The sequence below is a fragment of the Molossus molossus genome, unplaced genomic scaffold (genome assembly GCF_014108415.1).
Source record: "Molossus molossus isolate mMolMol1 unplaced genomic scaffold, mMolMol1.p scaffold_m16_p_3, whole genome shotgun sequence".
In the NCBI taxonomy this organism is placed as follows: Eukaryota; Metazoa; Chordata; class Mammalia; order Chiroptera; family Molossidae; genus Molossus; species Molossus molossus.
In genome coordinates this window covers 53,737,569-53,765,450 of record NW_023425366.1, presented here as the reverse complement: position 1 = coordinate 53,765,450, position 27,882 = coordinate 53,737,569, and the positions used below count along the sequence as shown (strand labels likewise).

At 39.6% G+C, this 27,882-nt stretch overlaps 2 protein-coding genes across 2 annotated transcripts in view; one reads left to right on the top strand and one right to left on the bottom strand.

Moving 5' to 3' along the window:
- MTX3 (metaxin 3) overlaps nucleotides 1–26,768 on the top strand; it is a 760,898-nt gene extending 734,130 nt beyond the window's left edge. The window contains exons 11-13 of the mRNA XM_036279109.1: nucleotides 23,923–23,996; nucleotides 25,943–26,263; nucleotides 26,671–26,768. The gene's annotated coding sequence lies outside the window, so the exon portion shown is untranslated. The remainder of the gene's footprint in view (nucleotides 1–23,922; nucleotides 23,997–25,942; nucleotides 26,264–26,670) is intronic.
- LOC118641675 (S-methylmethionine--homocysteine S-methyltransferase BHMT2-like) lies at nucleotides 97–27,234 on the bottom strand. Its single transcript, XM_036279113.1, has 6 exons — nucleotides 27,131–27,234; nucleotides 25,475–25,584; nucleotides 24,313–24,404; nucleotides 22,931–23,125; nucleotides 20,846–20,999; nucleotides 97–195 (listed from the first exon to the last, which is right to left on the bottom strand). The coding sequence occupies exons 2-5, from the start codon at nucleotides 25,539–25,541 to the stop codon at nucleotides 20,970–20,972; spliced, it is 384 nt and encodes a 127-aa protein (XP_036135006.1). The 5' UTR covers nucleotides 25,542–25,584; nucleotides 27,131–27,234; the 3' UTR covers nucleotides 97–195; nucleotides 20,846–20,969.
- Between the last annotated feature and the right edge of the window lie 648 nt (nucleotides 27,235–27,882).

Here is a 27,882-nt window from a genome sequence, read left to right as displayed (position 1 = left end):
GGGTGGTTTCCCAGCCTCCCAGCGGTCCAACTGCCAGCCTTGGGTAGTGAACACGCCCACCAGCCTTTTAGCGAGGCCTGCCGCTCCTTGGGAACTGCCTTCCTGAGATGATCAGAGGAGATGATCCGATTGTTCTCCCAAATGGGTGAAAACAGAGACAAGTGAAATAAGAAAAAAATAATAATGAGGTCGACACTCAAGCAGATTTCAAACCTACCTGCCCAGGGTCCCTCCTGGTTTCTTGAGGGTCCCTGATTCTGATTTACTTACTTCTCTCTTTCCTGGGATCATGCACCATTATTTACATAAGCCACCAGTCAAGGCCCCTACGAAATTCCATTCATGCCCAAATATTTGTCCAAGGCCAGGGTACAAGATTACTGGGTGAGGAGGCCATGCCCTGGAAGTCTGCCTGAGTGTCATGTGTGTGATATACATGGAGCAGTTACATAAGGGAACACAAACATAACATTTACCAGAGGGACCCATACTAACCGTGAATTAGTGGGTATGTTTAAAATGACCTTCACTCCTTATATCCAGACATGCCTTGCAGTTTCTAAGATGGGTGTTTTTAATAAAAATGTCTTTGCAATATTTAACCAGGGCAAACTTTTAACATGTACACATGATAGTGAAAATGTACTTTAGAGACTTCAAAATTCATGGAAAATACTGTGTATCAAAACGTATAGACTGGTAAGAGTAGTTATCTGCTGGTGGAGGAATTAGGGCTTGCTTTAATTTTTTTATTCATTATGTTTTACTGTACTTTCCAAAATATCTTTGCAATGAGAACACACTGGTCTTAAACTAATTAAAACGTTACTTTCTAAAATGTACAACAGGACACTCAATAGCCTAGAGAACAACTAAAAAGCCTGAAACAAAGTTCAGACTCTTTTACCCAAAATAAAAGCACAGGAGGAAATTCTGTATATGGAACAATAGTCTCCATTTCAACAAATGCAAAGAAGAACATTACTGTAGCAAATGATGAATTAATACACATTTAACTTTTTAAATAATGTATACTGGATAGCCCTGGCAGGTGTTCCCAGTGGTTAGAGCATTGGCCCTCACACCAAAGGGTTGCAGGTTCGATCCCTGGCCCCAGGTCAGGGCCTTGTTCGGGAGGCAACCAACTGATATGTCTCTCTCCTTCTGCTCCCCCAACTCTCTCTAAAAATCAATGGGAAAAAAAATATCCTCCGGTGAGGATTAACAACAAAAATGTGTGTATTTGATATATAGTTGAGAAAGTAGAAAAGTCCTTTTGTTTCTGATAATTGTCAAGTTTAAAATGGGAAAAAAATGGAAGGATGGTGGCTGAATATATGTAATTCAAATAATTTAATATTTCACCTGCCTAGCAAGAATGAGGAATAAAGTAATGCCATCCTTCACAGTAACTAGATTTTCCACCATTAAAGCATTGAAGTATCCAAGTATGTAATAGTTTAGTTAGTTAATGCATTAACTACATAAAATAGTAACCTGGTGAGTATTGGTGAGATGAACAGTGAGCCCAGCTGTAGCTGCAGGGAGCAGCTGCAGTGATGGGTATCAGGTGCTAGGGGGCCAGTGTCAGGGCCCTGACAATAAAAACTAAAAGCAGGCATACTCAGTTTCGAAGTTCATCCAAACTCACCAAAACTTAGAGGAGATTTTAAACTAACAGCATTTAATTTAAAGATAAATTCTGTCACCCTAGCCAGTTTGGCTCAGTAGTTAGAGCATCAGCCTGCAGACCAAAGGGTCACAGGTTTGATTCATGGTCAAGGGCACATATCTGGGTTGCAGGTTTGATTGCTGGGCTCTGGTCGGGGTCGTGCAGGAGGCAACTGATTAATATCTCTCTCACATCAATTTTTTTTTTTCTCTTTCTCTCTCCCTCCCTTCCACTCTCTCTAAAAATCAATGGAAAATATCCTTGAATGAGGATTTAAGAAATGATAATAAAACAAATAAATGTGAATTTTAAATGGCTATTGTAGACACATGGCAAATTTTAATGTCTTTCCCTAGCTGCTGTTCCCAGTACAATTCCTCCTCAAAGGTAACCACAATTAACCGTGAACTATTCTTCCAGAGGAACACTATGCATATCTAAGAGTGTACACACATAGTTAAGAATTTGTATTTAAATGTAGGGAATTTTAGTTATTTAAACACTCACCCACCTCTACCTTTTCCAAAATGATTTTATAGGCAGCTGTTGAAATATTTTTGTGTTTTCTCAGCCTCTCAGTTTATCCTACTTCCCCATATCCACCCTAGGGAGGGCCATTTAAAAAAATCTATGTACTATTTCCATAATAATAATAATACCCACAGTTCACTGAGTTCATAGTTCACTTACTATGTGCCAGGCACTACCTTAAGCCTTTTTTACATGTACAGTGTTATGTACTCCTAAGAACTCTGTGAGGTACTTAGGACTTAGTACGCTTTGTACTTAGGACTTTGAACTCAGAGAGTTAGAAGAGTTATCAGCATGAGCTCTACGTTCCTTTACCCCATTCCCAAAGGACCAAGTCCGCTTGGATATCACCTGGGGAGTGCATTCTGTCATAACTGTTCTTGGGAGGCTGCCCATGTTCTTTGTTCTCTTCTAGAGCAATGAGATGAGGAAGGTCATAACACCAATGTCTTTGGCCTCCTACAAAGATGTTTGGGGTGGGAGATAAATCCTAAATGGAAAGAGGAGGGCTAGAGGTAGAAATAAAGCCCCTCAGTTTTATAACCTCTAAAGTGAGATGTTTTGATAGTGCTTTGCTTTACTTATAACCCCATTTATTCATTCAACAAATGTTTAAGTACCATTCATACAAGGTTTCAGACTCCATGTATGGCCGGAGGTAAAGGATAGCACCTTCTTTTTTCCAAGGGGGAGATATACACCATCTCATATGAGTTAAAACGTTCTTCTTTTCAATACACAGATGGGAAAAATATCAGGACTTTTCATTTTCCATTCAGTTGGAATCATCAGTGGCTTTTCATACATCTATTACAATTAAAAATGTTTCATTTAGCCTTTAAACCTCTGAAGAAGGTTTATGTTTTAGTACCATGTAAAAAAGTGTTTGCAAACTGTTGACATGGAAATATGGCCAACCTTTGTGTTTTCTGTGGCAAGGCTAGTGTTTTTTATTTTTATTAATTTTTTATTTTTTATGTTTTTATTGATTTTTTAGAGAGAGGGGAAGGGAGAGAGAGATAGAAACACTGATGTGAGAGAGAAACATCGATCGGCTGCTTCCTGCATGCCCCCTACTGGGGATTGAGCCTGAAACCAGGGGCATGTGCCCTGACTGGGAATCGAACCTGGACCTCGCAGTCCATGGGACAATGCTCAATCCACTGAGCCACAATGACTGGGCAAGGCCAGTGTTTTTTTAAAAATTGCATGTGAATTCATTTATGTGGAGCCTTCTCTTTGCCAGTCTGACCACACCCAGTTGTCCTACACTCTCCTGGTTCACATACTTACCTTAACTTAAAGGCATTTGATTTTTCAACTTCTGTTCATGTATTTGTGAGTTATCAAATACATGTGAGATGTCCTTTGGTCTGAGTTCTACCAAATAGTGCACAAATTGAATGTTTTCTTTTCCTTATATTTTCCTCTTGCCCTAACCCTTGTTGCCACAGCCCAGGGCCATAATAAAGGGATGGTAAGGATGGGCTTTTTATCTAAAACCTCTTCCCTGGGTGCACAGCCTTTCCACACTTTATCTTTTCTGATTGTACTCTATTCCCTCTGTCCATTGCAATGGCCACACTCAATGTTTATCCCAACATAGCAGTCATATCAAATGCCTTAACAATTATTCCCTTTTTTTAGGGCTGTGGTTTCTTTATATGTAAAATTCAAGTTGAAGCTAGGTGACTTTCCAGATTTTTTTTTTGTAAGTGGCTTCACACGAGGTTGGCTTGGCATAGACTAGATCCTTTTCCCAGGGTGCTTTCTTTGCCTTCCCCTTGCAGCCAGCAAGCACTTCCTTAGGCTGGCTCAGAGGGTGCCTCCGGTGGTGCCTCCAGCTTCTGCCCATCCCTAGTTCCTGGAGAGAGTTTTGTTTTGTTTTGTTGTTTGCTGGACTGTTCAGACCTTACTTCCACTGCAGGTAACAGCGCTTCTCTCAGAGCTGGCAGAGCACCAGCTTGTATAGTCTCCTGGGTTCCACAGGGGAGTCCTCAGCCGTTTTCCCATGAGTCCTGAACACTCCCAGTTCCTTACACTATCCTTCCAGCATAGTGGCTGCATCCCACGTTCTCTTTCGAGCTCGGAAAACTTCTCTCTTCTCTTTCTTCTTTCCTTTCGTGGTTTCTAACAGCATAGTTAGCCTGACTTCTGGGGTCCTGTGTCCTTTTGCTGCTTTTCTTAAACACACACACACACACACACACACACACACAATATATATATATATACATATATATATTCAAGTTAATATATGCATATAATAAGTATCCTAATTCAAGTTAATATATGCACATATAATAAGAATCTTAACAATATCTTATTATATATGCATATAATAAGAATCCTAGAGTAAAAAAGGAGATACATAAAAAATAAGGCTCTTTCTAACTTCCACTTCTGTAGTTTTAACTCTTTTGATATTTATAAACAACTCAGCTTAAAGAATTTCTGAAAGAAGTTGGCTCTTTCAAAAACCAGCTTTCAGTAATACCACTGCATCTACCATAAGAGTTAAAATGAAAAACATGAAATGTTGGGGAGGACGGGGAGCAACTGAAACTCTTATCACTGCTGGTAGGAGTGTAACTTGGTATAACTGTTTAGAAAAAAAATGTTTGGCCATATCTTTTAAAGTTGCATATATCTGTATCAAGCAATTCCACTCCTGGGTGGAAACTCGTATAAATGTTCCTCAGAAGATATGTACAGGAAGATTTAAAGCAGCCCATTGATAGATAGCCCAAACTGAAAGCTATCCAAATACCCATCAACAATAGGATGTATAAATGAATTATGCCATATTTACACAGTGGAATGCTATATGAATGATTTGCTTATAACTACATGCTACAATATGGATGACTCTTACAGACAGTATTGAATAAAAGAAGCCAGACACAAAAGGCAGTATATAAGATTACATTTAATATAATGTACCAAAAAAAAACAAAAAACAGGGAAAACTAAGCTATGCTCTTAGAAGTCACAATATTAATCACTCTAGGGGGAAGGGAGAGTGACAAGGAAGGAATGGGGTGATTCTGTGGTGCTGGTAATGTTCTGTTTCTTGATCTAAGTGGTGTGTACATGAGTGTGTTTAGTTTATGATAAGTCACCAAACTATACATTGACAACATATGTATATTTTTTATCTGTATCTTATACTCCAATAAAAAAAATAAAAAACAAAAATAAAACCAACATAAAACAGCATCTTGACCTTTTGTAGATCCCACAAATGGCCTAATAAACTAAAAAAAAATAGAATAAGCCAGTCTAGATTTTTAATACAATCATTTCACTGGTGGTAGGGACTGATTTAGGCAGACAGTATTAACTCTAATAGTTTCCTTGTTATAAAAGTAATCCATTTTGAAAAATAAGTTTTTATATATATACATACACACACACACACACACACCTCTCAAAATTCAAAAGGTCATTAATTGTTAATGAGATTAACTATATAATCATGATCTAGAATAAACAATAAAAAGGAAAAATTAAAACACTATTTCAGGGTGTCGGTTTTATTTTATTTTTAAATGACTATTAGATCAGCATTGCATAATGTGTAGATCTAATTTTTAAAAGTTAATTAATTTAATTTTAATTAATTAATTAACTAAAATAGGTAAGACATTCACTTGTTTTATTTATTTATTTATTTTTTTTATGAGCAAAGAAGAGCTTATTTCTTTTTTTTTTTTTTTTTAATTTTCTATTTATTTCTTTGGTACAGATATTTTACCTTTTTTACCCCATTGGCACCCCCCTCCCCACCCCACCCCGCCCCGTCCCCGGCTTAGTTGTCCATGTCCATTGGTCATGCATACATGCATATAAGTTCTGTGGTTTATCTCTTCCCACCCCTCCCCACCCCCTCTTCCGAGGGATGTCATTCTGTGCACAACTTCCATGTTTCTGGGTCTACTGTATTCCTCAGACTGTTATGTTCATTATGTTCCGTATATAAGTGAGATCATGTGGTATTTGTCTTTTTCTGCTTGGCTTATTTCACTTAGGATAATACTTTCCAGGTCCCTCCATGTCGTCTCAAAGGATAAGAGATCTTTCTTTCTCACCGTTGCATAGTACTCCATTGTGTATATGTACCACAGCTTTTTTATCCATTCATCTACTGGTGGACACTTGGGCTGTTTCCAGATCTTAGCTATTGTAAATAGTGCTGCTATGAACATGGGGGTACATATATTCTTCCTGATTGGTGTTTCAGCCTTCTTAGGGTATATTCCTAGAAGTGGGATCACTGGGTCAAGTGCAAGTTCAATTTTTAATTTTTTGAGGTAACACCATATTGTTTTCCACAGCGGCTGCACCAGTCTGCATTCCCACCAGCAGTGTATTAGAGTCCCCTTTTCTCCACACCCTCGCCAACACTTGTTGTTTGATGATTTGTTGATGGCGGCCATTCTGACAGGTGTGAGGTGATACCTCATAGTTGTTTTAATTTGCATCTCTCTGATGATTAGTGATGTTGAGCATTTCTTCATATGTCTCTTGGCCATTTGTATGTCCTGTTTGGAGAGGTGTCTATTCAGGTCCTCTGCCCATTTTTTTATTGGGTCCTTTGTCTTCCTTTTGTTGAGTTGTATGAGCACTCTATATATATTGGAAATTAACCCCTTATCTGATACATCATTGGCAATGATGTTCTCCCATACAGTGGGTTGCCTTTCCATTTTGATGGTTGTTTCTTTTGCTGTGCAGAAGCTTTTTAGTTTGATGTAGTCCCATGTGTTCATTTTCTCCTTTGTTTCTGTTGCCTGAGGTGATGTATCAGTGAAAATTCTGCTCCGTATGATGTCCAAAATTTTGTTGCCTACATTTTCTTCTAGAATTTTTATGGACTCACGGGTCACATTTAAGTCTTTTATCCATTTTGAGTTTATTTTTGTGTATGGTGTAAGTTGATGGTCTAGTTTCATTTTTTTGCATGTAGCTGTCCAATTTTCCCCACACCACTTATTAAAGAGGCTGTCTTTACTCCACTGTATGCTCTTGCCACCTTTGTCAAATATTAATTGAGCGTATTGCTTTGGGTCCATTTCTGGGTTCTCTATTCTGTTCCACTGGTCTATATGCCTGTTCTTGTGCCAGTACCAGGCTGTTTTGGTTACTGTCGCTTTGTAGTATAACCTGATATCTGGTATTGTGATCCCACCTACTTTGTTCTTCTTTTTCAAGATTGCTGTGGCTATTCGGGTTTTTTTTTGGTTCCATATGAACTTTTGAAGTATTTGTTCTAGTTCTATGAAATATGTCGTTGGTATTTTGATGGGGATTGCATTGAATCTATAGATTGCTTTGGGTAGTATGGACATTTTAATGATGTTAATTCTTCCAATCCATGAACAGGGTATGTGCTTCCACTTTTTTATATCTTCCTCTATTTCTTTTTTCAATGACCTGTAGTTTTCTGCAAATAGGTCCTTTACTTCTTTGGTTAAGTTTATTCCTAGGTATCTTAATTTTTTTGGCGCGATGGTAAATGGGATTGTTTTTTCAGTTTCTCTTTCTGTGAGTTCATCATTGGTGTACAAGAATGCCGTCGATTTCTTGACGTTAATTTTGTATCCAGCTACTTTGCCAAATTCATTTATCATGTCTAGATTTTTGATGGCATGTTTAGGGTTTTCTATGTATAATACCATGTCATCTGCAAATAATGACAGTTTCACTTCCTCCTTTCTAATTTGGATCCCTTTTATTTTTTCTTCATGTCTGATTGCTGTGGCTAAGACTTCCAGTAGAATGTTAAATAAGAGTGGCGAAAGTGGACATCCCTGTCTTGTTCCTGTTCTTAATGGAAATGTTTTTAGTTTCTGTCCATTGAGTATGATGTTGGCTGTAGGTCTTTCATATATGGCCTTTATTATGTCGAGATATGATCCCTCTATTCCCACACTGCTGAGCGTTTTTATCAGAAATGGATGCTGGATTTTGTTGAATGCTTTTTCAGCATCTATTGATATGATCATGTCGTTTTTATTCTTCATCTTATTTATGTGGTGTATCACATTTATTGATTTATGAATATTGTACCAGCCTTGCATCCCTGGAATGAATCCCACTTGGTCATGGTGAATAATTTTTTTGATGTATTTCTGGATCCAATTTGCTAATATTTTGTTCAGGATTTTGGCGTCTATGTTCATCAGGGATATTGGCCTGTAGTTTTCTTTCTTCGTAGTGTCTTTTTCTGGTTTTGGAATTAGAATTATGCTGGCCTCATAGAACGTGTTTGGAAGTCGTCCTTCTTCTTGAATTTTTTGAAATAGTTTGAGGAGAATGTGTGTTAGTTATTTTTTGAATGTTTGGTAAAACTCCCCCGTGAAGCAATCTGGGCCTGGGCTTTTGTTTGCTGGGAGAGTCTTGATTACCTCTTCAATTTCCTTAGTTGTTATTGGTCTGTTCAAGTTTTCTATCTCTTCCCGGTCCAGTTTTGGGAGACTGTGTGTTTCTAGAAATTTGTCCATTTCACTTAGATTGTTGAATTTGTTGCCATATAGTTGTTCATAGTAGTTGTTAACAATCTTTTGTATTTTCATGGTGTTGGTTGTTACTTCTCCTCTTTCATTTCTGATTTTGTGTATTTGGGTTCTCTCTCTTTGTTTCTTGGTGAGTCTAGCTAAGGGTCCATCAATCTTGTTTATCTTTTTGAAAAACCAGCTCTTTGTTTCATTGATCCTTTGAATTGTTTTTTTGGTCTCTATGTCACTGCCAGGTGAGTCTGAGCCACAGGGAACTGGCCCCCGCAGCTGCAGGTGAGATTCCGTCAGAGGTGTGGAGGGAATGGGACAGGGGGCACTGGAGCCATCTGCTGTAGTTATATGATGACTTGAGTATGCAAAACATCAGGCACCTCCGTGGCTTGAAATTCTGGTCTGGAGCTCCCTACGTGTCAAATAGGGGAACGCGTTCTGGGTGCTTAGTGCTATTAACTTATTTGTACAAGGCCCCAAATTTGATGGCATAACAATTCTGTGAGATGTCATTTTCCTGACTCTTTTTTAATAATTGTGGTAAGATACATGACACAAAATTTGCATTTTAACTATTTTCATGTGTACAGTACAGTGGCATTAAAAACATTCCCATTGTTGTGTAACCATCACCACCACCATACATTTCTAGAACTTTTTTTTAATCTTCCCAAACTGACACTTAGTACCCATTAAATAATAACTCACCATGTGCCCTTCCCCTATTTCCTGACAACCACCATTCTGTTTTTTGTCTATGAATTTGACTACTCTGGGTACCTGATGTAAGTGGAATCAGACAGTTATTTGTCCTTTTATGACTGGCTGATTTTACTTACCACAATGTCTTTGAGGTTCATAGCATGCATCAAAATTTCCTTCCTTCTGAAGGCTGGATAATATTTCATTGTATGTGTAAACTAAAAGGTCTGAGCTGGCGAGAGATCACATCCACAACACAAGGCCAGTGTAGAGCAAAATGGCTTTATTGCATGTGCCTGGGTGCAGGCAGGCTGAACCGAAAAGAGTTCAGCCTTGAATTAGAGTTGGGATATAGATTATATAACCTTCTTTTAGCTTCCAGCAGTTCCTGCTGATTTACTTTGTCTGGCCCATTGTCCACTTTGCAGTAGGACTGGTTTGGTATCTCATCCGGCATCCGCCGGGTTATCCATTGCCTTGCGGATAATCCAGATAATCCTTATCTGTACTCAACAAAAGGCTGAGCAAAGGTCATGCAAGCAACACAATTTCCACCATTTGCAAACTTTTACCTTTACCCTTTAAAACATTACTAACCCTTTCATATACCACTTTTATTTGTTTATCCATCCATCTGTTGATTTACACTTGGGTTACTTCTACTTTTTGGCTACCATGAATAGTGTTGCTATAAACATGAGTTTAGAGATATCTGTTTGAGTCTCTGCTTTCAATTCTTTCGGGTATACACCCAGAGTGAAATCATATGGTAATTCTATTTTAATTTTGTAAAAAACCACCATGATGTTATCCATAGTGGTTATACTATTTTACATTCCCACCAAGAGTGCACGAAGTTTCCAATTTCACTATGTTCTTACCAATATTTGTTACTTCTCTGGTCTGCAGGCTGACACTCTAACCGCTGAGCCAAACTGGCCAGGGCAACACTTGTTACTTCCAATTGATGTTAGTTGATATCTCATTGTGGTTTTGATTTGCATTTTCCTAATGATTAGTGATGCTGACCATATTTTCATATGCTTGTTGGCATTTACATATCTTCTTTTTTGTTGTTGAGTTGTAGGAGTTCTTCATATATTCTGGATGTTAACCTTAATCACATACATGATTTACAAAAATTTTCTCCCTTTCCATGGTTTGCTTTTCTTTTTTCCTCACTTTCTTTATAGTCTGTTTTTAAGATGTTCGGTTTTAGAGTGATTTATTGACTTGTCAAGATCACAAATATCTTTATTGGAGCCACTGATACTTGAATATGGGTCTCTGACTCGTTACCTAATTTCCTTTTTTACTATTTTACCCCAACCCCTAATGTTTGGTTATATCGACATAAAATGTAGTTTGACCTATGGCAGTTGTTATAAAAACAAAACACCTAGAAACATTTTAAGTTGATAGCAGGCTCTTGCTGCTATCCTCTTAGTCCTCCTCTCCCATCATTCAAGGGTGATGCTCATACAGATACAGAACACACCTGGCTGGCTTTAGTTACACTGATTAGCTAATTAATTATTTAAATCTATTTGCCCCATTATATCCTCTTTAAAATGGTCTGTTCTGTTCCTTCAGGTGTTTTGAAGAATCAGAACATGTTTTCCAAAGGCTAATAACTGCTTGCCCTTTTAAGGTGACAACCATGGATAGGTTTTTCTGCCACGTTTTAAAGAAGAGACTCTTATGAGGTGGAGCAAGGCCTCATGCTCTGCACATTGGTCCTAGAGCACTGAGGGTAGTATGGCAGGCCGCCCCCTAGATTCGTGCCTGACATGCTGGGCCTCCAGTAAATATCAGTCGAGTGAATGCTGTGATCACAACAAAGGGAGAGAATTTGTAGGGAAAGTGGGCTCAACTGTTTGATTTACCAGGAAAAAGGAGCAGTATTTTCTACATTATGGCCACTGTGGAAATTGGTTTTATTTGTCTCATTCTTCATGTCTGAGGCTTTGGGATACCGCATACCCAGGAGGAGGGAGGAATACATCTCCCTAGAAGAACACAACAAGCCTACGGAGGCTTTCTGGCTGATATTGAAGGGGGCCAAGACCTAGGCCCCTTTGACCACACAGTGTGTTATGCACAGTGTATTATGGGAGGCTCTAGAAAAGGATGCTTGAAAAGACAATGAAACTTTTGGGACTTTCAACAGACTTTCTTTTCAACAATGACCCCTTGAGTGAATCCCTGACCCTCCTGGGCCTCTGCTTCTTGTCATCAACGACGAGAGACAGAGCTGAACCAGGAGAGAGATGCTCCTGGGGCTCTAACATGCTATATTGCTATTTTAGTATTTAATTTGAAAGAAAATACGGTAAAATAAATTGAGCAAGTCTAAGAGTTAAATGTAAATTAATACTCTATTTTAAATCAGATTCTCATGGATATTAAAAATTCTGGAACACTTAGATTTTTTAGTTTTTATTTCAATTGCTATCTCTAACTTATAATCTCAGCTTATGAGTTTAATTATGATACACTTCACACATATAATTAAATTCTAATATGATAGCATAATAGGGGTAATTGTAGTCAGTTGAATATTTGATTTCTTTTTGTTAATGTGACCATGCTGTCTGGCTGCCTACCAACCTTTGAGTATTTTTCTATGTTTTGGTGTAATTTCCTATTTTAGGAGTCCCGCATTCCCAAGGTAGAAGCCCCAACACTCACTTTCCTGAAGGACAGTATGTAGCAGGCCTGTGGCTTAGCCCCTATTCATCAGACACACGCACTTGAGAGTCTGACCGAGAAGCAAGCAGCGTGATGAGGCAGGCATCAGGACGAATCCCTTCTCGGGCACGGGCTGTGGCCAAGGCAGCCTTGACGGATGCCGGTCAGAATCATTATAAAACAGAATCTATCAGCAGTCACTACTGAACCAAGAAAGAGTAAACACTGCTCCCTTCTTTTTAAAGATAAAACTGGTCCCCCAAAACCTTTCCCTCAGTTCCCTTTGGGCACAGCTGAGAGGGATTAGAACTTTCAAAAAGACGAAACGCTTCGCCTCCCTTGTTCTTTCCTCTCTGTGGCTTATTTCTAACACAATAACAGAGTGATCCTGATGCCTCCCGGTTCAAAACTCTCTAGTGTCCTCTCCTGTCACTCAGAGTGAAAACTAAACTCCTTGTGAAGACGCATAAATTCTCACATGATCTGACTTTGCTTATTTCTCAGACCTTGTCTCCTGTGATGCTGTCCTCTTCCGAGGTGTGTTCAGCAACTCTGGCTTCTTGGCTGTCCCTTGAATGTCTGGGGCAAGCTACCTGCCTCAGGGTTTGGGCTGTTCTTCTCCAAGATCTCCATGTGGCTATTGTTCTTATCTACTCCAGGTCTTTCTTTGAAAACAACTTTTTAGTGAGGGCTTCCTGAGGTGCTCTCTATTTAAAATTTCTTTTTTCTTTTTTTGGTATGTGCCCCTAGCTGTTAGGGCCCAGTGGAAAGCGAACCCGGGACTCTCTGGTCCGCAGGCCGATGCTCCAACCGCTGGGCCAAACCAGCTAGGGCTCTATCTAAAATTTCAACTCTGCCTCACTGATGCAGGCTCTAGGATGAACAGCTTTGACCCTGGACAGAGGGGTTTCCCAGAACGCAGGACTTTTAGTGCTAAAACTGGGTTTGTCCTCTACAAACCAGCACAGTTGGTCACACTGTGTAGTCCCAAAACCTAGAATAATGCCTGGCTCCTAACAGTCTTAATAAATATTTGTTGAATAGAGTGAACGAATGAATGACTAAGTAGATAAGAGAAAGAACTACTTACTGAAGGGAGTACAGGGAGGTATTTACTGTCCTTAAAATCAGAATATATATCTGTTCATTATAGCAACTTGTAAGGCTGTTAGTGAAAGTGGTTTGGGATAGTTTGTACCACACTTATCTTTTAGAGAAACAATTAAAATGACTATGTTGGCTTTATTTATTTATTTTTAGACTTTAAAATGGCATATTTTAAATGGCAATGATACATTTAAAAATTTTGTTTAACATTTTAAAACATTTTGTTTGTTTGTTTGTTTAGATTCCACATGTGAATGAAATCATATGGTATGTGTCTTTCTCTGTCTGAGTTATTTCATTTAGCCTAACATCCTCAAGGCCCACCCATGTTGTCACAAATGGCAAGATTTCATTCTTTTTTATGAGTTAGGGTTATATATTCACTATATATATATATATATTTACAATTTCTAAATGCAATCATCTGTCAATGGACACTTAGTTATTTCCGCATCTTGTCTATTATGAATAATACATACAACATAGGGATGTATGTATGCATGCATCTTTTTGAATTGGTGTCTTCATATTCTTTTGATAAATATCCAGAAGTATGTACAGCTAGATCATATGGTAGTTCTATTCCAAATTTTTGAGGACTCTCCATAGTGGCTGCTCCAATATACATTCCTACCAACAGTGTATGACGGTTTCCTTTTCTCCACATCCTCTCCAAACACACCAATTTTGAGTTCTATATTATGCCAGGTACTGGGAATACAACAATTGATAAGATGTTTTCTCTGCTCCCTCAAGTCACAGGCAGGTAAGTAAATAGGAATGGTCAAGGGAGTATTAAAACTACATAGTATTTATTCATGATACATCTTGGGTACTATGGAAGGACAGAGGAGAGGTACAGTGACTATCATAGGTCAATCACTAAGTAAATGTTGTTTGAATAATGAATGAATGAGTGAGTGAATAAATGAATGAATGCATAAATATAAATAGTATGAGAGTACAGAACCCTCAAGGCATGTAGTCATCAATGAATAGAAGGATGCGTCCTCAATTTCACTATTTTGAAAGGAGTGAAATGTGGCTGCCAGAGAGCCAGCAATGCCAGTCAGCATTCCTGATCCACATGGCACAAGACAGTAATAACTCTGCTGGGCAAAACTGCACCCTTCTGAAGCTCTTTTCAGCTTTTTTATTATTGATTTAACAAAATATGTGCTTGTCTTCAAGGCAGCTGACTGTACAGCCAAAATGGGTTGCCTAATTTGCTTATTATTTTGCATAAGGGTATCAAATCATGGCTGTGATCATGGCGCAGCAGGAATTGTTTTTCCAGCTGAACTTTGCCTCTTAGTTTCAGCACATCTCTTGGATCCCTTATGTGGTTTCCATGCCAGCTATTTGCGAGTCTGCATTGCTGATTCTACACACAGCACAGCAGGGTTTATCAGAGGGATATTTACTCTTTTTGATAACTCCCTAGTACAGTAAACATCTACTGTGGAACTGGAAAGAGCTAGTTCAAGCTGGTTCTTAGTTTCACTGGTCATTCTTTTTATAAACAACTACCTTTTTCTTATTTTCTTCCTACCAAATCAAAGCCTGTGGAAATTTTGCCTTTAAAAACAACCCTCAGCCATGGCCAGGTTTGCACAGTGGTTAGAGCATTGGCTCGAGGACCAAAGGAACTTGGGTTCGATTCCCCATCAAGGGTACATACTTGGGTTGCAAGTTCGATCTCTGGCCCTGGTTAGGGTTGTGCAGGAGGCAACCAATTGATGTGTCTCACTCACATCAATATTTCTCTCTCTCTCTCTCCCTCCCTCCCTCCCTTCCACTATATCTAATAATGATGATAATAATAATAATAATAATAAAAGAAAAATAACCCTCATTTCATTTTTATTTTATTTTTTTAAATTCTCACCTGAGGACATTTTTGCATTTATCTTAAGAAAGAGTGGGAGGGAGAGAAGGGAGAAGAGAGAGAGAGAGAAACATTGATGTGAGAGAGACACATCGAGTGGTCGCCACCCACGCAACGCCAACCAGGGCTGGGGACAAACTGCAACCGAGATTCATGCCCTTAGCTGGAACCGAACCTGGGAATCTCTGGCCCGCAGGCCGATGCTCTAACCACTGAGCCAAACCGGCCAGGACAACCCTCATTTTAATATGTAAAGTTACTTAAAGTAAATTACAAATAAGAAGCTAACATTTTAGTATGCATTTTATTTTATTTTTTATTTTTAGAGGACATTTATTATAGCTGGAGACAGTGAAACAAGGATGGGCCTAGGGTAACAGGACAGGGACTAGGTGGGAAAATGAGCCTATGCTGAGCTGTTGGCTCACTAAGAAGTCAGAGAAAAGGGGGTCTTGGGACAGGGTCAGGGGGTTTGTCTGGGATGAACTACCTCTTCCCATTGCTGCCTGGTTGTAAGCCTCACGGGGCCCCTCAGAGTCTAGTGATGCCTGACCGAAGAGAAGAAGAGGAAAGGGGAGGGGAGAGGTTCAGGTGTGCTCCCTGGAGGAGAGCTCGCCCTCAGTATGCATTTTTAAAAGTTGGAGTTAGAACTGCATGGTTTGAAATACTTTCCCCCAATATTTTATTATTATCTGAAGTGTGATCCGATCACTATATAATAGTGGGATTTTTCAATGTAGGACATCTTTCTCTTAAAGAGTTTCCTTTATTGGCTACCTGCTTGACTCTTGGAAGTTTTATCAAGTTCCATCTCACCGACATTCCAGGCATCGCACTCACTTACCCGAAATGAAACCAGCTTATAAACAGACGATCTAGGGTAACTTCTGTCTTATCAAGAATACTCAAACAAGTTATCAAAGCAAAGCATTAAAAAGTCATTAAATTCTCTTCTTGAACACAATTGTCTATGGCTGCACACTGTTTCATCAAATGGATGCAACCTGCATTGTTGCTTAGGCCCATCTTTAGGCCATGTCTCATTTTTTCTTGGTACTCTCAGTCTGCATATCTTCTGCAAATTCGCTTTTTCCGTATTAATTTCCTTATTCACATCGTTCAATTCATGTCACTCCTATGACTAACAAACTCTAGGGAATATATTTTAATTTTTTTTTTTTTTTTTGGTATATGTCACAGTTGTCAATCTGAAAAGCTGATGGATGACTTGACTCTTTATAAAAATCTAAATGAGTTGCTCTTAACACAAGTTAATATGGACCTCAAATGATTTTCAGTGTTTGTAAGCCAAGGGACCTGGATTTTAAAATACTTCCTTATCCCCTACCATCTGTAATACCTGTTTATTTGTTATGCCACTTCTAAGCTATGCCATGTGAAACTGGATGAAGGTTTCAGCTCTTACTAGTGCAGACACAAGAAAGGGATTCAGAGTGAAGGACGGCTCCCCCTCAGGGTGCAGCCCCCTAGCTCTTGTCTTTGCCCTTTCACCTACTCTTTGTCTCCTAAGCAAGCTGTTACTGTGTGAGCATCCACTCACACTGAGGAAGACAGAAAGAAAAGCAAGAGCCTGGAGCATAATTAATAAATCTTTGTTATTATTACTTCAAAGAATAGTCACGAAGTTTTAAATATTCAAGCACTATAAAAGGTATATTCTTTTTACTTTTATTAAATTCCACAAATTGATACATTATTTTGGAAAACAGAGAGAAACCAGTACATAGAAAATAACACAAAGATAAATCAAGAAAATATTAGTCCAAGATAGATTTAAACTCTGACTTTTAAAAAGGTCTTCTAAAATTATTTAATTTTACTTAATTTAAATAATGTTTTTTAATCCTCACCCCAGGATACTTTCATTTATCTTCAGATGGAGAGGGAGGGAGAGAGAGATACATCCATGTGAGAGAGACACATTGATTGGTTGCCTCCTGAACGACCCTGACCAGGGTCGGGGACCACACCGCAACTGAGGTACATGCCCTTGATTGGAATTGAATCCGCAACTCTTTGGTCCATGAGCTGATGCTCTAACCACTGAGCAAAACCAGCCAGGGATACTTTTACTTATTTTAAACAATAAGTATTTCTTTGAGCACCTATTATTATGCGTAGCACAATGCTAAATACTATAAGGAAAAATATAACAAGTATATCACATGGTCCTTGTTCCTAAGTACTGTGTAATCTATTTGTGATTATAAAGACAATTTTAAAATTCTAGAGCCTAACACCTTTAAAAAAATCATCTGCAAAAGTAATCACTTTGGAAGGTTTATACTTATTTTAACAATCCTTCCATTGCTCAAAAATGGGTTTTGCTTCTTTTCCTTCGGGATCACCTTTGGAGTCATTATACAAATTATTTAAGAAAAGCAGAGTCAGTGTGTTAGTTCAGAATGCCACTCCTTCCTCAAGCACCTAGCTTAGTCACCTGAATTAGTCACTAGGTTGGTGCTCAGTGACTTCTGGTTATTTTTCAATCTCTAATTCATCCCAAAGACAAGTTTTGCTATTCTCCATAAACTTCAAATCAATGTACTGCAGTTTCACTGGGCAGTAAACACTGAGAATAAGGAGCACTTCTCATCACCCCTGCATCCCCCCAGCATCCAGCTCCGCGCTGAACCACGGCAGAGGGCATTGCGTGCGCGTTCAAGTTAACTGAACCCGCTGCGCTATGTTAGCGGTTCCGCAGCTGGAAATACCAGGGTGGGCTGAAGGTAAAGGCGAGGAAAGAGTCCAGATGGGGCTTGAGGGGGATTTCTTTCTGTTCTGTTTCCTTAGGCATCTGGCTTTGACAACGAAGGACAGAAAGGTCTGCCCAAAGCTGGCTTCAGATTCTCCCAATACTTCCTTCTACCCTGTGTTTTAAATATATATATAGTTAATTAATTTAAAGATGTGTAATATATATATATAAAACAAACACACATAAGTTAGGTGGATGATCAAGCTAAAGTAGAACTTCTGTTTCAGCTTACAGACAGAATAACTATGTTCATATCCATTCATGCCAGGGGTCTTTCTCAAATTTCTATCCTCAGTAACCATCATCGGGTTTCATACCACTGTCAGAAAAAGACAATGTGTTTGACTTTTATAGACTCACATTCATTCTGAAATTTCTAGCAGGGTTCTTCTTGTTCTACTTCAAGTTTTAATGCAATGACAAAATATATGAAGATGGTTTTTAATGTAATGAGACAAAGTATAATTATTCAAAAAGTAACTAAAAACAGGTTACAAATAACTTGCTCTGTGTTTGTTCCTTGTTTTAGACAAAGAAAGAAGAGCACAGAGGTTCCTGGTCACAGACCTTTGTGCTAAATATATTCTTACAGTTTTTCCCCCTCACAAAACAATGAATAAATCAATATGTTGGGATGATAAAACTGTCAGAAATCTGTGTGATCGAAAATGTCTGCAAACATCAGTATGTTTGAGAGTTCAGGGTTCATGGAATGTCTGGCTTTACTCTGGAGAATAATGTTTTATCTTTAGTAGCTAGTGCATTTTAAGGTCCTCTACACAATGATAATTAAAATAAGTTGTTTCTCACTTATTTGAAGTATTTTAATCATCACCAAAATATACTTTCCTCCCCTTTTAATTATATTTAGTACTTTTCCCTAAGTATGATACCTATAAAAGCCATCTTTTCTAATCAGTATCCATATTTCCCAAAAGAAATGTTTGGCTAACTGATTTCTTGTCTACTTTACGATCTAAATAAATTTACATTAGGAAAGTTGTTCCAGTTCAAAAATGAAGATTATTCTAAATCTAAATGAAATGGATAAAGACGTACAAAATGAATTAAATATATACTAGCACTGAATAGGAAAGAGCAGAGATTGTGGCTAGTTTTTGAAAGATGGAAAAGGAATGATGTATTGGAGAGAGAGACAGAAAGAGTCAGAGATGCAAACAGAACAGTAATTCTAGGCCCTGTCCCTTGAAAGAGTATCTTCAATGATGAAGTGGGTTGATTGTAACAAATAGAATAATTTAGAAATAAGAAGACAGTAGAGAAAGCAAAGGCCTGTTATTCTTCTTTCAACAATGTAAAGGGAAGTTAATTAGAAATTTCTAGAAAAACAAATGTTGTACAAAGAAAATCACAGTCCAAGTATGAAGTAAATTAAAATATGATATGGATTTGGACTACAGATGAAAGAAAGGTAAGAGAAGAAAATCAATTTGCCCTTGATGCTTGGAACATTCTCCAAGTGGCTTGAGTTTCATAAAATAGGATTATATCGCTTTCTCCATAGTTCCATGCTTACCACTTGGTTTTGCAGGGAATAATGTTTCAAAAATCAGAAAATCATTACCAGGGTACCAGGATAGGAGGTTGGAAATTTTACTGGAGGCATCAAGATAGGATAGATATCAGGTGTTAAGGCAAGACAGATGCTCTGCAGACATTTCAAAGTAGGTGGCCAACAGCCAGTCAGATGACTCACCTGCCTTGACACTGGAGAATCTGGATCACAGAGACCAATGGGCCAGCCACTTAGCTAGTGAGCAAAGAGGGTGCAGTTCAGTCAGGATCGGACCACCCTCTCAGAATTTGTCTGCATAAAGGAAAGGTGAAAGGGCCTCTAGCCAGCTTTGAGTCTAATAAGAGCAGAGTGAGCCCATCTAGAGGTATTTAAAATCAGGCCCATGAGAATCACCAGGAAGCACTATGGGACCCTCAAAATAGGGTATATCTAGAGTGACCTGCCGACAAAGCCAGGATCTGAGGGGAGCACAGTCAGCGGAAAATGCAATGACTCTGGCGTGAGAACCGCAGGCAAAGGTGCTCAGGAAGATCTGCCCAGAGAACATGGTCTTCCTACTGAGGTGCCAGTCGAGTAATAGCAGGTGTACCCCTCTCTCTATCCTTTCTCCTCTTACTCTGAACCTGAAGAACTCAGACACTGTGGTTACCAAGTTGGGAAGGGAGGGTTGGAAGCATAAGACCAAGAAAGAGTCGTCTTCTGGAAAAAAGGGGAAGTTTTAAGTTTGAAACATGTCCGAAGGGTTGATTTCATATGGAAATGAACACTTCGTTACTGAATTGACATTGTGTTAGTTAACACCAGTGACTGTGGGGCTTCCTAGTGCCTAAGAGGAACTACCCAAAGAAGCCCTGGGTCATGTCAGTATTTTCAAACAGGGACAGGAAAGGAGTCACCCCCTGAGCAGGATTAAAGAGATAGAGGGAGACAAAAATAAAGTTGTGTTCTGGTTTTTATTTATGAGTTCTGTTTGTTTAGTAGGACAATTATAATAATATTATAAATTTTATTTACTAGTTTTACGTCTTTATAATAAACCTACAGACAAATTTTGGAAGACAACTACAATTACAGAGCAGAACACAATGTTACAAATCTTGATGATATAAAAGTAATGGTATAATTTAAAGAAGCCAAGAAGTAGGTGAGGGGGGAAAAGTAGAGGGAAGCAGGAGTCAATTCTTATTTTACAAAGAGTGGAGTTAACATATACTGCCTCATATTGATAGAGTAAGAGATAAGTGGTTAAATATGAAATCCAAACTTATAAAGACAACCAACAGAAGAAATAAAAATGCAATAAGTCAAAATGGGAAAAGGAGAATAAAGAAGAGGGGAAGATTATGTGATTTAACCACTGAGCCAAACTTTGCTAAATATTATAAACAACAACTGAGCAGCTTATTACCTTATGAGTCCAAATTACCTGCTTTCACCAGCCTAGCAGCACATTCTCCAGGTGTTCCGTCATGCCTGTCTCCCTCTGGGCCTATGCACATAGTAGCTGCCAAGGTTTACCAGATTCCTTTAAGACTTCCCTGGCCCACACGTCAAAAGACTAAGGGAAATTTCATTGTTCTCTGTTGGTCCAAATATGAAGGAGATTTTGAGTGGTAGAATGCAGGTGTTGCAAAACAGTTAGTTATAAAAAAATAACCAAGTATATAATATGTAATAAAACTTGCCAAGGAATGTGTCTCTATCAGACTGACTAAAGAATATTTTTCTAAGTAAGTATTTTAATTCCTTTAACAATATAGGTGCACAACCCTGGCTGGTTTGGCTCAGTGGTTAGAGCGTCAGCCCGCAGACCAGAGAGTCCTGGGTTCGGTTCTCATTAAGGGCACATACCTCCGTAGCAGTTTGTCCCCGGCCCAGGTTGGGGTTGTGCAGGTGGCAACCAGTCAATGTGTTTATCTCACATCGATGTTTCTCTCTCTTCCTCCTTCTCTCCCTCCCACTCTATCCAAAGATAAATGCAAAAAAAAAAAAGTCCTCGGGTGACAATAAAAACAAACAATATAGAGTGCACAAAAATAGATCTACAGTTGTTCATATGGAAAATGATGCAATAATTAATAAATAATAATACAATAATAAACCCTTTCACATACTCACAACTGTAAACCTACTTTTGCCACACCCTGTATATAGATTTTCATTCATATAGCATCTATAAAACACAATAGTTTTTAAAGTAATTGAGTATTTAAAATCATAGTTTTGAAGAAGCAAAGTTAATAAATTTTGGACTCATCTTTTATGGAACTGGGGTAATAATGAATAGTTTGTTACGTTTTCTACTACTTCAAAATGCTTTTATATTCACTTCTAGTTAGATATTCATAAGTGTTCCATAAAGAAGGAATGGAAATATGAGTATTGCCCCAGAATGAAGACATTGAGGCACAGAGTGGGGAGGGATAGCTAAAGAGTTTCTTTGTGAATGGTGGACAGGACACCCTGTCTGGTAAATTTATGACATTTGCAGGGGTGCTTCTCAGGGGCTGCTTAAGTGACACAGCTCAAAAGCTGAACTTCAGTGAAAAAAACTAGCAGAAATCTCCCTGCTTCTTCTGTCTCAGCTTGGAAACAGATTCTGCAGAAGCAGTGTGTGAGGAATGGCACACTGAGAGAGTCAAAAGAGGTTCTTAAAAAACAGACTGGTGTTCCCATCATCTGGAGAACATGGGGGTGGAGTCCGTGCTCTGCTCTGCTGATGATCGTTCCGGGTGGGTCAGCCGGAGTGGCCCTGCGCCATGGGAAGGCTGAAGAAGCAGGTTTTCAATAGGTTCAATGGAGTGATTGGGGAAATCGCAGTTGGTAGGCTACTGTCTTTGTTGAGGTAAAGACTTGGGTTGAGGACTTGCCTCTAGCAGTTGTAATGGGAAATGCTGAATGAAGGCTTTAACTTTTGGAGACAGAAGGAAGACAATGTTTTGGGCCTTCATGTTTAGTCAATGACCAATATTTCTGTTTCTTTCTTCAAAACATTGCTCACATGTTACAGTTTGAGTGACAAGAGAGAGGCGAGGATGAGCAAGGATGGGAGAGGGCAAGTCAGCTACTTGGTGCTAAGGGTTACTGCTGGAGCTGGAGGAGCCTGAGCAGCCACCCACCCCAAAAGCTTTGTTCCCTCATGGCCTTTAGCCCATACACAGCTCCTTCTACCCCTGCCCCTTCTTTGGAGGAAGGTGCTCCATGAATCACTGTCCTCTTTCTCTGACCGCATGTTGTAGTGTCCCCTGAGAGTCAGCTGCTGCAACCACCCTGACCTTAGAAAACCAAAGGCTACGGTTGGACCTCTCCTGGGTCTGTCCTTTGGCTTCATAGAGAACCTAGCACACAAGTGAAAGGATGTTGACTATAGTGCATTTAAATAAACCTTTGACCATCTATGCAGAGGAAATGAGGGTATAAGGCAATTCAATACCCTCATGGATGCTGAAGACCGTTCATTTATACTTGTCAATAGGTTTAACACACATTCTCCCTATAATACTAGGCTTACCTCTGCAATCAAGAAGTCCACTTTTTTTTTTTTCTGGCAAAAACCCCTAGCTGTTGTCAAAAGGTGTTTTAACTCTTGCTTCATCCTTGTGGTGTTTATATATCGATGTCTGGCAGATCCCCCCATTACCAAAGCATCACCTTTGCCAGCCACTTCTCTGGAGAGGTCATAGGCAGTGGCGTTCACATCTTCCCACTGAGGTTAGAGAGCAAGAATTAAGATTGTGAGCCTGGCATTTTAAAGGTGTAATATAATTGATAAAACTAAGGGGGAAATAAGCAAGTAAGATGAGTAGAAGTCACTGGTTTTAACTGCAATTCTAGAAGACCAGCAGAATTGGGTACCATCTCTTCTACTAGCAATAAGGTTGTATATCCATTATCGTACTTACCACATTGGATTTTAGCATATTTGTTTGCCTCCCACACTTGACCGTGAGCCTCTTCAGAATAGGCTCTATGCCTTCGTGTGATCTTTGTATCTAGCATATGGAGTGCACTATAACAGGCACTCAGTAAGTGTTGATTGGTTGGGCATTAACATTTGTAAGTATTGCCTGGCTGGTGTGGCTCAGTGGTTGAGCAATGACCCATGTACTAAGAGGTTGCTGGTTCAATTCCTGGTCAGGGCACATGCCCAGGTTGTGGGCCAAGTCCCCAGGAGGGGCCATGCAGGAAGCAGCCAATCAATGTTCTCTCTTGTCAACGTTTCTATCTCTCTCTCCCTCTCCCTTCCTCTCTCTCTCAATTCAATAAAGAAAAATAAATTTTAAAAAAACATTTGTAAGTATTAACACTTTACATTTGCAGCATATCTCACAGTACTTCCACATCTTTCACCGTGTTCGCCTTTCTCAGCAACCCTAGGCAGTGCAGAGTAAGTTATCTGTGTTTTGCAGAGAAAACCAATGCTCCGTGCAGTTAAGTCTTACACAGTCACACAGCCAATAGGTGGCAAAGTCAGATATCTGACCCAGTGCTTCTCATCCCCAGGCCAGTGCTGTGTTCCCTAGGACCATCCTGTCTCCAGATGGACAAGTCAGAAAAGAAAGATGTGAAAAGAGAAGGTAAAAAGAACATCTATAAAGTGTTCTTTATATAAAAAAAAAAGAAATAGCACAGAAAAATGGCCATGCCCTTCCAATGCCTATTCTTTCCCAGTCCTATGCCCTCCCTTCCCCTGGTAAAGAGACAGAAAAAGCTAATTTGTTTAGTGTATATACAGCTACATAATAATTAATTATTTATCCGGTATTTTATGTGGAGTTTATAGTAATACATCAGGTCAATTCCACAGCTTCCCAGCAAGAGGTTATTTTTATTATACATGATCTCTGCCCCACCCCCCACTCTGTCCACCTACCAACTGGCACCACTATTTACCTTACTTTCCATGTTTTCTTCACTGGCAGAAAAGGTGAAAGTCTGCATGACATTTGCTCCTGCTCTCAAGAATTCCATTTGAAGCTGAAAAACTATAGAGTAGTTGATTTTTAAATTGAAATTAAAACATTAAGAATCACAGAAGCTATCGTTTTTAGCAGCAGCTCACCTACACATCTCTTTCAGTCGTACACAATTTCAAGCCTAGTACTTATTTTTTTAAAATGCAGATTAAGGTCAGTAAAGTTCAAGGACAGGACATGGCAGAGCCAATACCATATCAGGGCTGTTTGCAGTAGCCTTATAGTATCTTGCTGATGGGCCTCACAGCTTGGTGAAGTCTCATGCAGAGATTAAAGCTTGGTTGGCCAATTGCTCTTGGTCTAGGGAGGGCTTATTCAGTTTCCAATGTCATGAAGAATCTACCTGGTCTGCTTAGAGTGGGCCTGGTTAGCCTTCAAAGTAGAAAGAGGAAAATATGTTCATCTCTTCATCCTTCCCCCTGCAGCAACAGAACCTGGCTGTCTATTGTTTGTTGTTCTGGTGGATACCATTAATCATCCTTACCAAACACACTGTTATAATATAATATGAAAATGAGCTAGAAGGATGAATCTGAAGCAATAACAATTACCATGCTAAGGAAAGTCTTCAATATCCACAAGATAAATATTCATGACACAAATATTTAGATGTATATGTCAGCACTCCCTATATGTAAAGATGCAAATGTGTGTGCATGCTGGGGAAGGCAGGGAGAGCATGCGAGCAATTTCTTCTATTTGTTCAGCCCATGTACTCTCACTGTCTCCACATCTTGGCTATTTTGACAAGTGAAACAGGGTCTTAGAAAGCATGTGCTATTATTTTTTAAATGTTTTTATTGATTTTTTTAGAGAGCGAAAGGGAGATACAGAAACATCTATATGAGAGAGAAACATCAACTGGCCGCCTCCTGCACGCCCCCTACTGGGGATCAAGCCCACAACCCAGGCATGTGCCCTCCTGACCAGAAGTCAAACCTGGACCTCTCAGTCCATGGGACGATGCTCAGTTCACTGAGCCACACCGCTGGGCACACGTGCTATTATTTTATCTGCTCTGGGTCAGATGTACTCAAAATGCCACCCAGATAAACACTTTCAGGGGTGCAGGCGCTGACCTGTGTCTGGATGTTCTGCCACAGCTTCCGGAAGCCCAACCTCTCCAGAGTTATCAGGAACTGTCATCTCCAACCACAATCTCCCCACTATCCAGACGTTCCAGAAAACCCTGAAACAACGAAGGAAAAGTCACCTAAGGCCCTTCTCTTTTTTTCCAAAAGCAGTTTCTAATTTTCAGAAAGATAGTTTGTTGTTCTCACATCTCCCGTTCTGTTAAAATCTTCAGTGTCTAATAGTATTTCAGAAAGATCGAATACACTGTTCTTTCTTGGACAATCCAGGCACTTGTTTTATGCAGAGTGCTGTGACCATTGTTTCTCGTAACATTTACTCCGAGTCAAAATATAGTGAAAGTGGTGATTCCATAATAGTTATTTTGGTTTTCCAACATGTTTGTGGCAGACATTGCTAGTTGCCTAACTAATTTGCATTTTCTCTCCTCTTCTTTGCTAATGTATTTTGTTTAGGGGAGACAGTGTTTCCAACTTTTAAAAAATGAGGGGTGGCCATTTGACACAGTGCCGACCAGTGAGACATAGATGGAAATCTGCTGAAGATTTCTGGAAAAGTGTTGCTTTCCTGACACAGATGCCCAGTCCCTTCCATCTTGATACTTTTTTCATCCTGACTGTAATGTCAGCATAAGCCCTGAAGATACAGCGGTCATCTTGCAGCCAAGCTGTTAGACCCGTGTGCTGAGGCTGGAGGAGTGGGGTGATACGAGCAGACTGGTGTCTTGACATCTTTGAGTGCCTGCAGCAGCCACGGACGGCCAGACCTCTTATTAGGTGAGAAAAGTACACCTCTTGTTTGTATGTAAACCACTAAACATAATCCTGATAAACACAACATTTGATAAGCATGCCCTACATTTTCCAGCTTGTTCATATATGTTATCATTTGGTACTCCCAACAATTCTGTGAGCTAGGCAGGGAATTTTACAAATGAGGAAACTGAGGTTCAGAGAGGCTAACTGACTTGCCCAAGGTCACAGAGCTAAGTAAACAATAGAGCAGACTTCAGATCTTCTAAATTCCTAATCTAGTCTTTTTCTATTTCACCGCCTTTCTCTTCAGCCCACTCATAACTTGAATAAAAGTTTGTATCCAGAGCAGTTATCTAAGGGTTATGGTTCCCATTGTCTAAAACGCGCCTCCCTCAGATACCTGCATGGCGCTCTCTCTCTTCCTTCAGGTCTTGGCCAAGTGTCATCTTTTCAGAGAAGCCTTCCCTGACCACCCTGTGACAACTGCAGTCACTTCCATGATGACCCCCATCCCTCTTGGATAGACTGAATTAGTTGAAGATACAACATTTTGATGAAAATACAAGGCCAGTTCATGTCAGCCCTACCTACAGCTGGACACAGAGCATAAATGGGGGAGAAATGCCTCCAGTTGCCCCATCGAATCAGTCACATCTACAGTTCAGAAAGGTGCCCCGGAACGGGATGCTCTGGAGGCCAGGTGCAGGCTATCCTATCCACACTATCTCCATTTGCCTGTTGGGGAGGTAGAATGGAGCCCTGCTGTGTTAACCACACACACGGTTTGACAAAGAATGCCCCTAAGTCTGGTCAATTTTCATATTTCATATCTAAAGATGAATTTCAGCTGAATGTGGAAGAAACATTAATAATTACCATGATTCTCACCTATCTCTCTATTCCTTCCATAAAATCCAGTTGGCCCTTTTCGTTTTGCCCTTGGAAACATAAAAAAGGACTGAAGCTTTAAACTTCCAATGAGACCTTCCCACATGCCAGGTACAGTTCTAGGCAAGAAGGGATAAATATTGGAATAAGACAAGGTCCATGCCCTAAAGAAGCTCAAAGTCTGGCCACCTTGGGGAAGGCCAGGGGTTCAGCAAATCATCCCAACCAGTATAATAACCGAGTGCTGCAGAGGCTACAGAAGAGAGAATCAGATGTATAGTCACCTGTATAAAATCTCACCTTGAAAAGCTAACACACTTTAACTATGTTAAGAATCAAATGTAGCAGGACACATCAATTTTAGAGGGGAAGAAACATTGGTATACAGTTTAGGTGTTATAAGTGAGTATCTCACTTCCCACATGCAAACCAAGTGTATCTATTTAACACTCATATATGTCCCCCTCTTTCTGCCCCTGGATTATTGAAATCTCCTCCAGCTCCCTCCAGCCCCCTATTCTCTCCCATTACTGCCCGAGCAAAGCCTTGCCTGACCTACTCTTATCTGCGATCATCTCTCCTTTGTGTCCTGCTTAAGTCCAAACACCCTCCATTTCGGCATCCATCACCTGCACTGCAGTATCTGCTTACTTACCTGTCTCCTCTGTTTGGCTGTAAGATGTTTGAGACTCAGGTGACATATCTTTTTGCTATCCCTGCCACCTCCTATAGCACCTAGCGAAAAATAAACC

Bases quoted from the DNA above. Each gene is read 5' to 3' on its own strand.
- LOC118641675 (XM_036279113.1), bottom strand. From the start codon at position 25,541: ATGACAGTTCCTGATAACTCTGGAGAGGTTGGGCTTCCGGAAGCTGTG. The intron at 24,405-25,474 runs GTCAGCGCCTGC...ACTACTCTATAG, and splicing joins GGCAGAACATCCAGACACAG to TTTTTCAGCTTCAAATGGAA. The intron at 21,000-22,930 runs GTAAGCCTAGTA...TTGGACCAACAG, and splicing joins TGGACTTCTTGATTGCAGAG to AGAACAATGAAATTTCCCTT.